At 48.7% G+C, this 13,236-nt stretch overlaps 1 protein-coding gene across 1 annotated transcript in view; it reads left to right on the forward strand.

Annotated features, from left to right (window-relative positions):
• FRMPD3 (FERM and PDZ domain containing 3) overlaps positions 1 to 13,236 on the forward strand; it is a 57,408-nt gene that overhangs the window by 15,173 nt on the left and 28,999 nt on the right. Inside the window, exons 7-10 of the mRNA XM_032837141.1 lie at positions 832 to 936; positions 4,561 to 4,668; positions 7,392 to 7,523; positions 9,202 to 9,321. Of these exons, the coding sequence (XP_032693032.1) occupies positions 832 to 936; positions 4,561 to 4,668; positions 7,392 to 7,523; positions 9,202 to 9,321 (465 nt within the window). The remainder of the gene's footprint in view (positions 1 to 831; positions 937 to 4,560; positions 4,669 to 7,391; positions 7,524 to 9,201; positions 9,322 to 13,236) is intronic.

The following is a 13,236-nucleotide window of genomic DNA, read 5'->3' on the forward strand; positions in this document are numbered from 1 at the left end:
GGCTCTCTCTCCCTCACTTGCTTCCGGTCTCTGCTTAAATGTTCCTTCCTCTGAGAGGTCTCCCCTGAACATCTAGTCAAAAATAATGCCCTCCTCACTCACCCCTCCTCACTAGTGCGTTCTCTTGTGTAGCCCTCCACCCTGCTTGATTTGGCCTCGGAGTCCTTGTCTGCTACCCAAAAGGAACTGATTTGTTTATTGTCTCTCTGATCCTGTGAAAATGATGCTCTTTGAGGCCTGGGAGTTTGGTGTTGCTCCCTGCTGAATCCCTCGTCACCTCGAACAGTGCCTGCAAATAGGAGGTTCTTCCTAAATTTGCCACACAAATGAATAAGTGCCCTCAAAGACATGAAGGGGGCCCCTCAGCAAGATTCCTCGTTTTCCTTGGGTCATTTTCTATAATCTCCTTCCTGGGGGCAGGGCATATCTGTGAGATGAATAAGATCATTCCTTTAACTCCTTTGAGGTGCTCATATTCAGATGTAATAAAAGCCACCATTTAGGTATATCTCACACTACGAACACCAAATATGTAATCATTCAGTGGATGTTATTACTAAAGAATTTTTGCCAACTCCCCTAGGCCTAGAGTGTTAATAACGGGATTCAATTTTCCCGAATTCAATGCACGCCCAGCTTTTCTCAGAACACACCAGTCGTGGAAGGAAGCACTTAGCACGTTGCCTTGCACCTAGCAGGGAATCAATACTTATCGACTTATTGATCAGCAAGGCGAAGTGTACCCGTACTGAGACATCTTAACTCCAGCATGGCAAAGGTCAGGTTCTTTCCGGGGATGGAGCACTCACCGGCCCTCTGTTCTTTTTCCAGTCCCCCAAATCTGCTTTCATCAGCGCCGCAAAGAAGGCCAGGCTGAGATCGAATCCTGCGAAGGTCCGATTTTCTGAGCAGGTGGCTGTTGGAGAAACAGACGCAGTAAGTGCAGCTTTAGCTCCCTGTCCTCGGCCCTCGGCTAGAATCAGCCGGGCCCTGGAGGTCTCCCTCTGGAGCAGGCGCTCATCTGCTGCTCTTTGGAGCGGGCGGGGCAGGCGGCCTTATGGGGCTGGACGGGGAGAACCACAGGGCTCCAGGCTAGCAGTGAGTTAGGAATATGTGGGCCTCCCTAGCCTAGCTCAGGCTCAGAGCCAGCGCTCCACAAACATCCCTGGGCTATTTGACAGAAGCAGGAAGGAGGAGGTAGTGGTTTTCTGAAGATTCCAAGCCAGAGCAGCTGGTGAAATCGATCTCTCTTCGCATCAAAGTGGTCCTGCACTGGCCCAGCTTGACCGGAGAGGACACCGGCTAGCAGCCTGGGGGAAATGATACAGACTCTCATTGTCACAGAGCTTTCATTAGGCACCTGCTGTGTCCCCAGCACAGCAAGGGATGCAAAAGAAACACTTCTTCCCTGCCCTTGGATACCGCTCAGTGATGGTGGGGGGCTCTGGGGGGTAGTGGTTTGGGTTGAGACGACGCAGTGTCCCCCCACTGGGTGGTATGGTTTCAACGAGCAGGTGATCCTTGACAGTCCATTGCTGTGCAGCTGCCAGGCTGGGTGGGGGGAGGTCATGGCCAGCCCGCAGTCTTTCTCATTGCTCTGTTGGGGTTTCCCTGAGCTGAGCTGCCTGCTCCAGATAAGCCCAGAGAAGAGATGGGTGGAGAGCAGGGAGGTGTCTGTTAAGCAGTCATGGATTATGGCCTGAGTGCCCCAGGAGCCTGCAGAAGTCCGTGATAGCCAGGTCGGGGTGGGGGTGGGGGGCGGGGAGAGCTGAGCTAATCGCCGTTTGTGGGCTTTTGCAGGCGTCTGCGGGCTAGGCTCCCGGGAGGCCCATGGCCCATCTGTACAGAGGACAGCTGCCATTGAGAAAAGCCAGCAGGCCCAGCCCGAGCGGGGAAGTCAGTGGGGTGCCAGGCACTGGTGTAGTTCTTTGAAACAGAGCCACTCAGAAGAAGGGTTAGAGAACACAGGTGTCTTCCATGGCCTTTTCCCTGGCACTCATCCCAGCCTCAGCCCAGGCCCTCTTCCATCCCTGTTCAGGGAAAGCTGAGAAGCCAGGGGACTCCAGGGTCCCCCTGGGGAAGCCATCGCATAGTTGGTGTTTGGGCTCCATCTCCGTCAAGAGAAGTAGGAGGTTGGTGATCATGATAAAGGACACTCCAAGGGCCAAGCCACTGAGGGGACATGTGTGTCCTAAGCCCTCGAAAAGCCAGAGGAGATGCAAACTGAATCTGGAAAGGACAGACTATCCCCTTTCAGTGTTACAGAGTAATCACTCAAGACCAGGCCACCCAGTGAAAACCTCCCTTCTATCTCTCCTCTCCTTCTCTCCTCCCCTCTCTGCCTTTCCCTTCCGCTCCCCCTTCCTCACTCTCCCCTCCCCCCAACATGACTCCCCTCTCCTACATCTCAGCTAGCCACAGTCAAGATCAAGGTCCGACCCCAGACAAACCTCAAAGCAAGTGCCCCAGAGTGGCTGGGACCCACCCAAGGGTCCTTCCATCACTCCTGGACAGGCTACCACATGCAGTGTGAGGCCCTTGACTAAGAAACAGACAGACATCAGTCTTCCCACTCTAGCTATGCTCCAGAAGTGACCTGATGTCACAACCCCCATCCCCATGCAACCAGTGTGGACCCTAGCAGCCTCACCATTGCTCAGGACCTAGGGGAGTCCAGGCCCAGGTGACTCCAAGACTGTCCCATCCTCCCTCTGCCTCAGTGTTCTGGGGCTTTATTAAGCAGCCAGAGCACAAATAAATCCAGTGGGCGTTCCTTGCCAACTCTATTTTTAAGCAAAATCAATTAAGTAATTATCTGAGTCCAACCCAGTGTGCTAAATAAAACGTGCCACGGCTGGGTGTCATCAGCCTGGGCCTGGTGGGAGAAAGGCATCTCAGGATCAGGCCGAGAACCAGGGAGCCACGTCTTCTCAACATTATACCCACTCCTGACTCTCCACCACCCGCAACTGAATCCCAACCAGGGAGGACTTGCTTGTTCATTTCTTCATGTCTGTGAGGGTCCCCAGATGTAGACTGCTGTTCTTCTGGTCTCTCTAACAGTCTACTCCCACCATTAGATCAAAATCTAATTCACCTCACCTAGGAAATCTTACCCATCTTATACCTGTTGGTTTGGTTTTGGTTTATAATTGCTTTCTAGTGGATTCACGTGGCCGTGCCCGGTCTCTACAACAAGATTATAAGACCAAATCCAATTCTCTCTTTTTGTTTGGCCCTCATGGAAGTTACTTAGCATAGTGTGAGGTATATACAAGAGGCTCAATGAATGCCCACTGAATTAAGAATTTCTGGCCGTCTTAGAAAGCTTTTTGGTTCCTCTAGAACTGGTGATGGCCCAGGAAAACAATTGGACTCTCCTGATGATTCTAATCATTCAAGTAAGCACACGTTACATATCTACTGCTCATATATTCAATACCCATGTATTGTGCACCAACTATGTGCCAGGAACTCTACTCAATGTCAGAACTACAAAGATTGAATAGAGCCGAGTTCACCATTTGTGAAAGACAAACATTCTTCAAAAATATGCTAAGAGCACTGAAAGAGGTGTGTGTGACATTACCCTGACAACACATGGGAACACCAGATCCAAGTGCCTGATGAGTTTGGACAAGACTTTACAGAACTGGTATTTAAGCTGGGTTTTGAAGGATGAGTAGGAGTTGGCCACAGAGGGAAAGAGGAAGGCATAAAGAACAGTCTTTATTTAACACATATTTATGGAGAACTTAACCACTCTATAAATCAAGGGACATTGGGCTGAGGCTGAGAAAACTTTTGCTAAGAAGTTACCAGGTATTCAAACATGGGCTTTGCCAGTGGTCCTCAGTCAGGGTCGGCACTGCCCCCCTCTCAGCTTTGGGAAATGTCGGAAGGTGTTGTGGGACATGCCAATGACTTGGCATGCTATTGGCATTGGGCGTCTCAGGGTTGGAGATGCGCAGTGTCCTGCAGGGAGTGACACAGTCCCTGAACGATCAGTTGTCAGAAGTATACAGGCTGAAAGGGCAGGATGGGTACCTGGACTGGCAAGACAGGACTCTGGAGAAGTAGGCAGGGGCCAGGTCAGAAAGGACCTAGGAGACTGTGGGGGTTGGCAGAGCAAAGGCACGGATGTGGACATGATCTCGGCCTGCGAAAGGGGTGGTGGAAAGGGGAGTGTCCGCATATAAGAGTGAGTAAGGTGGGTCCTAAGGAGGCCTTCCATCTGCTGTTTAGGGTACGGTGGTATCTGTGGGCCAAGCATCACCCCTAGTTGTGGAACGCTGAGCCACAGTAGATCGGAGGTGCGCCATGATACCGAATGAAAGGTGAACTTTCGATATGGCCCAATGTTTTCGTAGAGCATTTGGTTCTGGTCTGCAGGTAACATGATCACTGATCTGTTCTTTCCTCTGTCTTCTTGTCCTTCCATACCTTTGGCTCCCTGTCTCCTTCACTCACTCCCTTCTCTTCCTTCCTATACCCCTCCTCTGGCTTTCCTCTGCCTTTGAAATGAGCCCCTCTCCTTGACCTTTCCCTGCCTATTCACAGAAAATGATGAAGAAAGAAGCTCTTCTCCTCATCCCCAATGTCCTGAAGGTCTTCTTAGAAAATGGGCAGATCAAATCATTCACTTTTGATGGCCGGACTACTGTTAAGGTACATACAGTCTCCCCTCTCTCGGGTCAGACTTTGCCCTCTCTGGGGCACACACGGCTGCTCGTTCCTGGGTGTCTCTGGGTCTGTGGAGAGTTGCTGCTGGGGAACAAGGTGGCCTTGGTGCTTCTGCCTCTGTGAGCCCCAGGCTGCGAGAACACATAGCCCTTGGATGAGGGTGTGTAGGGGAAGGCGAGAATCTGAGTGCCCAGCTACGCATGTCTGGTGTGTGTGTGTGTGCATGTGCATGTGTGCACCTACTTGTGCACTGCTCTGTGTCCATGTTAGACCGGGTCCTTCAAGGCTCTCAGGAGCTAAGGAGCGTGAAGATCATTAAAACATTTATACAGCAAAAGTGATTTATATTGCTATGATAACACCTATGTACATTTACACACAGAAATCAACAAGCACAATCTCTTGGGAGATTAGCCTAGCCATGCTTTGCTTTTTAAATAACCATCGGATCTTGAGCACTGAACCAAGATTTGAAACATCCAGCAACAGTCCCTTTGGCTATTCCTTTCTCAGGAAGAGCAGTTACTGAGCTGTGACTCTTAAGAGCTCAGCCAGCTGTCCAAAAGCTGCAGTGATTCCCTTCGTCCTGAGGAGGAGAGACAAGGAAACGATTAACCCCCAGGTTCAACTCAGATCTGGGACAGAAATCACCACTCCTACTTCTTCCGGACCCCCTCCAGAAAGACAATGCCATCCTCGGAATGAATTTCCACGCAGCCAGTGAGATAGCATCTATCTGCCCAGAAAACCCACTTGGCTCATAGGTGTTCTGAGGTCCCCAGGCTGGGGCCAAGACAACCTTATAAAGAAGGAAACCCCTGGGCCAGGAAAATTGTGTAAGAGGAATTATCAGGTGTTCAGGGTTGGCCTCGCCGGCGGTTCTCAGCCAGGGTTCTAAGCCCCTCCCGGACAGCATTTAGAAATTTGGGGTCATCCCATGGTTTGGGGTTCTACTGACATTGAGTGTCTCCAGGTCAGAGATGCTGAGCATCCTGCAGGGAGTGAGACAGTCCCTGAATGACAAAGAATTGTCCTGCCCAGAGTACCAGTAGCACCCAAGTTATAGAACACTAGACCTACCCCGTGTGGATGGAACTGAGAGTCTCTTTGGAAGGCTTAGGCCTGGGTCGGTCCCCCAAGGGGCCTAGGACCAAAACGTATTCCTTAGGGTATCCTGGGATGGTCTCTGGCCTATTGGAGGTCTCAGCCTCTGAAAGGGACATCGAAGCCCAGCTAGGCCGCCCAAGGGTGTCCAAGTGCCCCTCCTCCAGATGTGGCCATTTCTCTTCATCAGTATGTGCTCTGAAACTCTGTCTCCGCACCAGAACATTTGCTCCTCTCATTCCCCTCGGAGACTTCTCCGAGCGTCCCCCGACCTCACAACAACCCAATGACACAACCACATTGTTGCCTCCGGGTACCCCCAGCCTTTCAGGACAGCAGTGTCCCCTGGCTTGTGATCTCATCCTGACCTCAGGAAAGGTGCGCCAGCCATTCCTTGGAACTCAGACAAGCCGCCAAGCCACTTGTCCCAGAGAGAGGTACCTGGGTATTGAATCAACAGCCTAGCACGGGGGCTGTGCCACTTGTCACACCAGCTTGGCAATCAGCAGCTTGGCCATTCGCAATCTCAGGGCAGCTAAACGGCAAAGAAAACCTCATTTGTCCCTACCAGAGCTCCAGCCACACTCACGCCTCTGTAACTACTTGAATGCTACAAAGAGACACTCTCAAGTACCCACCAGTTTCCAGGCTCATGTCTGAATGGCTTGGCGTCCTTGAATGTTCACGGAGGGGCTTGTTTGGCAACTCTGGCTGTAAGGGAGCTGTGCACTCCCGTGCTGGCTGTTCTCCGGCCTCTGGGGGCTGAGTTGTGCTGACTCCATGAACACACACCCACACACACACACACACACACACACACACAGTGTGTGTGTGCTGCAGTGACAGCAAATAGATGGCAGAAGTCTCAAAACTGACATCTGGGCAGCCCCCAAGGACATGTTTGCAGACATCCTGATATTAAAAGTAGGGCAGCGGAGCAGACAGAGCCTCGATGTAGTCCGATTTATGACTGTACACAAGACACGTGATGTGGTTTCTCTGCATGGACACATTTTTCAAGCTGCTAAATTGATCATCTCCAAAAGCCAGCTACAATCAAAAATGAACATTTTGCCAGTGACTCAAGTCATTCGATTTAGATTATGAATCCAGAAATAGTCTACTTTTTAACCACGTAATTGGGGCTCTTGCTCTTGTACGCTCCTGAGGAAAGGGTTGATGGACAAGCTAGAGTGAAGGTCCTGACTTATGCAAGGTGGGGGAAGAACCAGCATCGTGCCTTCCTTATTCAGTGGTGCACTTGGTAGGCACTCCAGAAACATTTTGTTGACTGCAAGGAGGGAGGGAGAGCCATGACCACCTTTTGCCAAATGTCTGGCCAGGCCAAGTTCAGAAACCTCTCCATCTACCACCCTGCACCTTTGCTGTTCCCCAGAGCCCAAGTACTCATGGGTTACTCTCCTCAGCCTGGAGGAGGCCTGGGCCACCCTAAAGGCCCGTGTCTCTGTCTGGTCACTCTCCTGGGCCCCGCCTCCTGCCCAGGACCATCTCTTGGTGTGTGGCCCCCCTCTCCCATGTTTGGTGCCAAGAGTGGTGTAGAACTGGAATGTATCTCCCTCTCAAGGCTCTCTTCTCTTCCATAGGATGTGATGGTAACATTACAGGACCGTCTTTCCCTGAGGTACATTGAGCACTTCGCTCTGGTCCTTGAGTACGCTGGGCCAGAACAAAACCACAAGTTCCTGCTTCTCCAGGACAAGCAGCCCCTGGCTTATGTAAGTAACTCCCTCGGCCTGGCTTGGGAACTGCCTGTGGCCTCTACTGGAGAAGAGGACTCCGGGCATCCTCTTTCTGGAAAATTCATAATGATTTTCTCAGCCAGCCAGCCCCCAGAAATGAACAGTTCTCAGTTAAGGTCTACACTAACCACATCCAGTGGGCTTTTGGCAGTGTTCCTCGTGACCTGAGAAGGGCATGGAGATTGTTAGTCTCGGTCTCTAGTGGGGCAGGTGTGGGGTGGTGAGTCACGGCTTGGCTCCCAGAATACTGGGATGGAGAGCGGTGTCAAGCCTGCTGTCTCCTGGAGGCCCTGCCTGCTAGACTTCTCTGCCTCCGAGGGGAAACTTGGCCTTCCGATGAAGGCTGTAATATGAAAAGGTCAACAAGTGGGGTCTACTGAGACCACTGAGACCGGACAGGCATGGGCGGAGAATGGGCTAAGTGGGGGATGGGCAGCATGTCGCCCACATCAACTTTCAAGGTAGAATAGGAGAAAGAGTCTGGGGAGAGCCTGAAATGCTGGCTGGTATTTCACTAATGGGGAAGCACCAGGAAGAACCAGGGGGGCCAACCAGGATTCCCAGAGAGGGAAGGAGGAAATTGGAGAGGGGCCATTGGGAAGAAGTGCCTAAATGGACGTGCAGCAAAACCCAAAATCAGACACACACACACACACACACACACACACACACACACACACACGAGGATTTTAGGAAAGAAAATTCTTCAAGGTTGGCTCTCAGCCAAATGCCGTCCAAAGCCTTATGGGTTCCCACCTATAGAAGGAAGATTGTTAGCTTGGAAGGGGGGCCTACACACCACCCCGGCCCCTCAAGAGGCCTTCTGAATCCAATTGGTCTCTTTTTCTAAATGGGATTTTAAACTTTTTTATTGATAAAAAAAAACACCTCAAACATCTGCAAGAGTAGAAGGAATTGTATCATGACTCATCATGACCTATGGCAGCTTCAACAGTTACCTATACATACATGGCCAACTTGCATCACCTATACCTCCAGATGGGGTTTTAAAGCTTGACTTGCTTTTCATCAGCCACTTAACTCTGCTGGCACTGAGCCTCTCTGCAAGGTGAAGGCGTTAGCCCCGCAGCAAGAAAAGAGTCGGAGAAGTTAACAGGAGCCCCCTCTTCCCATCTTGTGTCTTGGGCCTTAGACCCCATTGTTGACAAAGGCCATGTCCTGGTTAAGTGATTCAAAAATCCTAGTCAGTTTGGGGTGCCTGGAGTGGCTTAGTCTGGCAAGAGTCTGCCTTAAGCTCGGGTCATGATCCTGGGGTCCCGGTATCGAGCCCCACATGGGGCTCCCTGCTCAGTAGGGAGTCTGATTCTCTCTCTCCCTCCAACTGCCCCTGCTTCTGCGCATGCTCTCTCTCGCTCTCTCTCTCTCGCTCTCTCTCAAATAAATAAATACAATCCTTTTTTAAAAGGTCTTAAAAAAAATTCTAGTCTCTTTGGACCAGAGGGGTAGGCAAGACATTTCCTCAAAGGATAATTGGGCTGGATCAGGTGGGAGGCAATGGCAAGCGGCCACCTCACTCATCCCCAAGCCCAGCCTTGAGAATACACCTCAAGGTGTGTGTGGCTCTTACCACTACAGCCATGGGCCACGGATTCCCAGATCTCTTTTCCTCACCCCTCTTATCCCTGGGATTCAGGTGGTACAGCGGACACACTACCAAGGAATGAAATGCCTCTTCCGAATAAGCTTCTTTCCCAAAGACCCCGTGGAACTGCTGCGACGAGATCCTGCTGCTTTCGAGTACCTGTACATCCAGGTAGAGTCTGATTGGGGATACACAGACAGACAGACCCATGGACAAACAACCAGTCAGGCTGTTCTGCCATCACTATGAAGTCTCTATGTAAGTTACTCCAACCTCCAGGTAGCTCTGAAGGCTCTCTCCTTTGCTGCTACCATTGTGGGCCACAGACACCTTGTTCAGCTCAGTGACCAGAGCTGGCTGTGGCTCAAGTCCCGCCTAGATGTTTGGACAGAGCTCCTCGGTTTGGGGGAGCAGGCAACCCATGTCACTCTGTCAGCATCACAGTGTCCCAAGGTTTACCAAGCCCATTTGAGTAGTAGGGAGGCCCTATCCCCAATGCCTCGCTCCCTGATGCCCAATTCAGTTCATTCAGAAACATTCGCTGAGCGCTCCCTCCAGAGCGGGCCCTGTGCTAGGGGCTGGCCATCAAGATAAACAAAGAATTGTCCCAGCCTGCTAGATCTCATAGACAGACATATGCACAAGTGAGTAATAAAACAGCGTGATGGTCCTATGATGACATCAGAGTACGATGTCACCAGGAGCAGCCGGAAGCAGTTTGCCAACTCTTCTTGGGAGGAGGCCAGGGGAGGCCTCACAGAGGAAGTGAAGCATGTGTGCTCTTAGCCTCAAAGGATATGTGGACATTGGCCGTGTGTGGAGAGGGAGTGGAAGGTGTGCATTCTAGGCAAAGGGACAGGCATCTGCCAAGGTTTGGTGGCATGAACCAGCACAGGACGTTGAGAGAACTGTGGGCAATTTCTCATGCCTGGAGTGCAAAACAGGAGGTGAGAAGCAATAAGAAATGAAATGGGAGGAAAAAAAAGAAAAAAGAAATGAACTGGGAGAGACCAGAAGCAGGTGGGGAAGGGCCTGGCAGGTCATAAAACGCACAAAATTATTTAGGCCTGCGTTTTAACAAGCCCTCTGAGGGATTATGACGCCCAGTGGTGTTCGGGAACCACTGCTCTAGGGCATTGGGTCTTACCCCTAACTGTACTTAGAATTATCTGAGAAGATTTGGGGGAAAAAAACATTCTCGTCCACCCAAGACCAAATCAATCAAAATCCGTGGGAATGAGCTCCAAACACTGATGTTCCTCAGGTGATTCTCGGTGGGTAGCCAGGGGTAAGGAAATTCTGCTGCAGAGCAGGGGTACAGAAATGTGGAAAGGAGAGCAGGTCCGGGCAGATAAGCAACTTTGAAAGATTACATAGGTGCTGAGGGAGGCCAGAACCGGGGCAGTTTTGGATACAGGGTTGGGGGGAGAGGATTCAAGAGATAATGAAAAGGTGGAACCAATGGGCTTTGACTCAATACGTGTCTGGGAGAGGTGGTCTCATTCTGCAAGTTAAGGAGTACAGGGGGTTTCTGGAATGGGTTTGGGGAATAGATGGGATCAGTTGGGGATGTGTTGAGTCCTAGGTGCCCATAGAACGTACAGAGTACTTGATGAGAAGAGAAAAATAACTCCAGACTCATCTCTGATGATGTCAGACATCACGGTTGTCTCTTCTAACAATCCCAAACGTGAGGAACATTTCTCAAACAGCCCTGGGCTCCTCCACCAACACTCTGGTGGCAATGAGTTGTGGCTCCTCTCTGAATTTTTTAAGTTTAGCTCTCTCATTTCGTTGACCCTAAATCTCTTCATCCAAGCTTCCAGGGATCATCTTGGTTCGATTGTTTTGGAATTTGTAAGTCAAGACCATGTCTACCCTGTCCCTCCCCTTCGTGATGATATGAACTTCACCTGTAATTTCTTCTTTTTCATATAGAACAGCTTTATTGAGGTCTAACTGACATATAAACTGCACATATTTAAAACAACCATTTGGGCGCCTGGGTGGCTCAGTGGGTTAAGCATCTGCCCTCAGCTCAGGTCATGATCTCAGGGTCCTGGGATCAAGCCCCGCATCGGGCTCCCTGCTCAGCAGGGAGCCTGCTTCCCCCTCTCTCTCTGCCTGCCTCTCTGCCTACTTGTGATCTATCTCTGTGTCAAATAAATAAATAAAATAAAAAATAAAAAGCAACCATTTGATAGGTTTTGACATAAGTTTATACCCATGAAACCATCACCACAATCAAGATATAGAGCATATCAGGCTTCTGTTTCATCCCCTCCCCACCCCTAACCCCCAAGCAACAAATGAGCTGCTTTCTGTGACTATAGATGAGCTCACATTTTCTTGAGTTTTTATATAAATGAAACCATACGGTATGTACATTTATTTTGGTCTGACTTCTTTCACCCGGCCTAATGATTTTGAGATCTGCCCTTGTTATGTATTTCATTACTCCATTCCTGTTTATTGTTGAGTAGCATTCCATGGTGTGGATGTACCAAAATGTTTTTATCCGTTCCTCTGCTGATGGACATTTGGGTTGTTTCCAGGTTTGGGCTACTAGAACAAAGCTTCTATGAACATTCACGCACAAGTCTTTGTATGACATGTGCTCTCTTTTCTCTTGGGTCAATACCTAAGAATGGAATGGTTTGATCATACAGGAGATCTCTCTTTCTTTCCTTTTTAAAAAAGAAACTCCAATACTGTGTTCCAAAGTAGCAGTACCATTTTACATTCCCACCAGCTGTGTATGAGAGTTCCAGTTTCTCTACATCCTCATCAGTACTTGGTATTGTTAGTATTTTTTTTTAGTCATTTTAATAGTATTCAGTGGTATCTCGGTGGTATCTCACTTGCATTTTCCACCAACTAATGATGTTAAACATCTTTTCATGTGTTTGTTTGCCATCGTACATCTTTTTTTGTGAAGTGTCTTTTCAAATCCTTTGCCTACTTTTTTATTGTTTTTTTTTTTTTTTGTCTTCTTGTTAGTGAGTTATGAGACTTCCTTCCTGGATATAAGTTTCTTGTTGGATATGTTATTTGCAGTTTCCTCTCCCAGTCTGTGGCTTCTTTTTCCAGTCTCTGAACAGTGTCTTCCATGGACCAACTTGAAGAAGTCAAATTTCTCGGTGTGTTCTTTGATGGATAATGCTTTTGCAGATCATGCTTGTGATGCCATATCGAAGAAATCCTTGCCTAACTCAAGGTCACAGAAATTTCTCTTTTTTATTCCTGGAAGTTTTAGCATTTTAGATCTTGGATTTAGGTCTCTGATCCATTTTGACATAATTTTTTTATGCAGTACAAGGTATCGACTAAATTTCTCTCTCTCTTTCTCTCTCTTTTGTATTATGGATATCCAGCTGTGCCTGCACCATTTGTTGAAAAGACTATCCTTTCCCCACTGTCTTGTCTTTGCACCTTTGTCAAAAATCAGTTTATAAAGGTGTGGTTCTATTTCTGAACTCTTTATTGATCTACTGGTCTATTTTTTATGCCAACATCACACTCTTGATTGCTGTAGCTTTGTAAGTCTTAAAATCAGGTAGCACTTATCCTCTAACTTTGTTCTTTTTCAAAGTTGTTTTGGCTGTTCTAGGTCCTTTGTATTGAATTTTAGAATTAGCTTGTCAATTTCTACCAAAAATCTGATATGCTTATGATTGGGGTTGGGTTGAATCTATAGATCAGTTTGGGGAGAATTGACATCGTACTAATACCAGGTCTTCTGACCCATGAACTTGGCATATTTTTACGTTTATTTAGATCTTCTCTAATTTTTTTCATCAGGATGTTCTAGTTTATAGTGTACAGGTCTTTCACTCATTTTGACAGATTTTTCCCTAAATATTTTAAATTTTTGATGCTATTATAAATGGTTTTGACTTTTAAATTGAATTTCCAGTCGTTTGTTCCAAGCATGTAGAAATGCAGTTGGTTTTTGTGTGTTGCTCTTATGTCTTGCAGCCTTGCTAACTCATTAGTTTTAGTAAGCATTTGGTGGATTCCATCGGATTGTCTACGTAGATGATCACTGATGAAACATTCATTTTCCACTCTCTCCTGTGCTGCCGT

The sequence above is a fragment of the Lontra canadensis genome, unplaced genomic scaffold, assembly GCF_010015895.1.
Source record: "Lontra canadensis isolate GAN:19392208 unplaced genomic scaffold, GSC_riverotter_1.0 scaffold96, whole genome shotgun sequence".
Lineage (NCBI taxonomy): Eukaryota > Metazoa > Chordata > Mammalia > Carnivora > Mustelidae > Lontra > Lontra canadensis.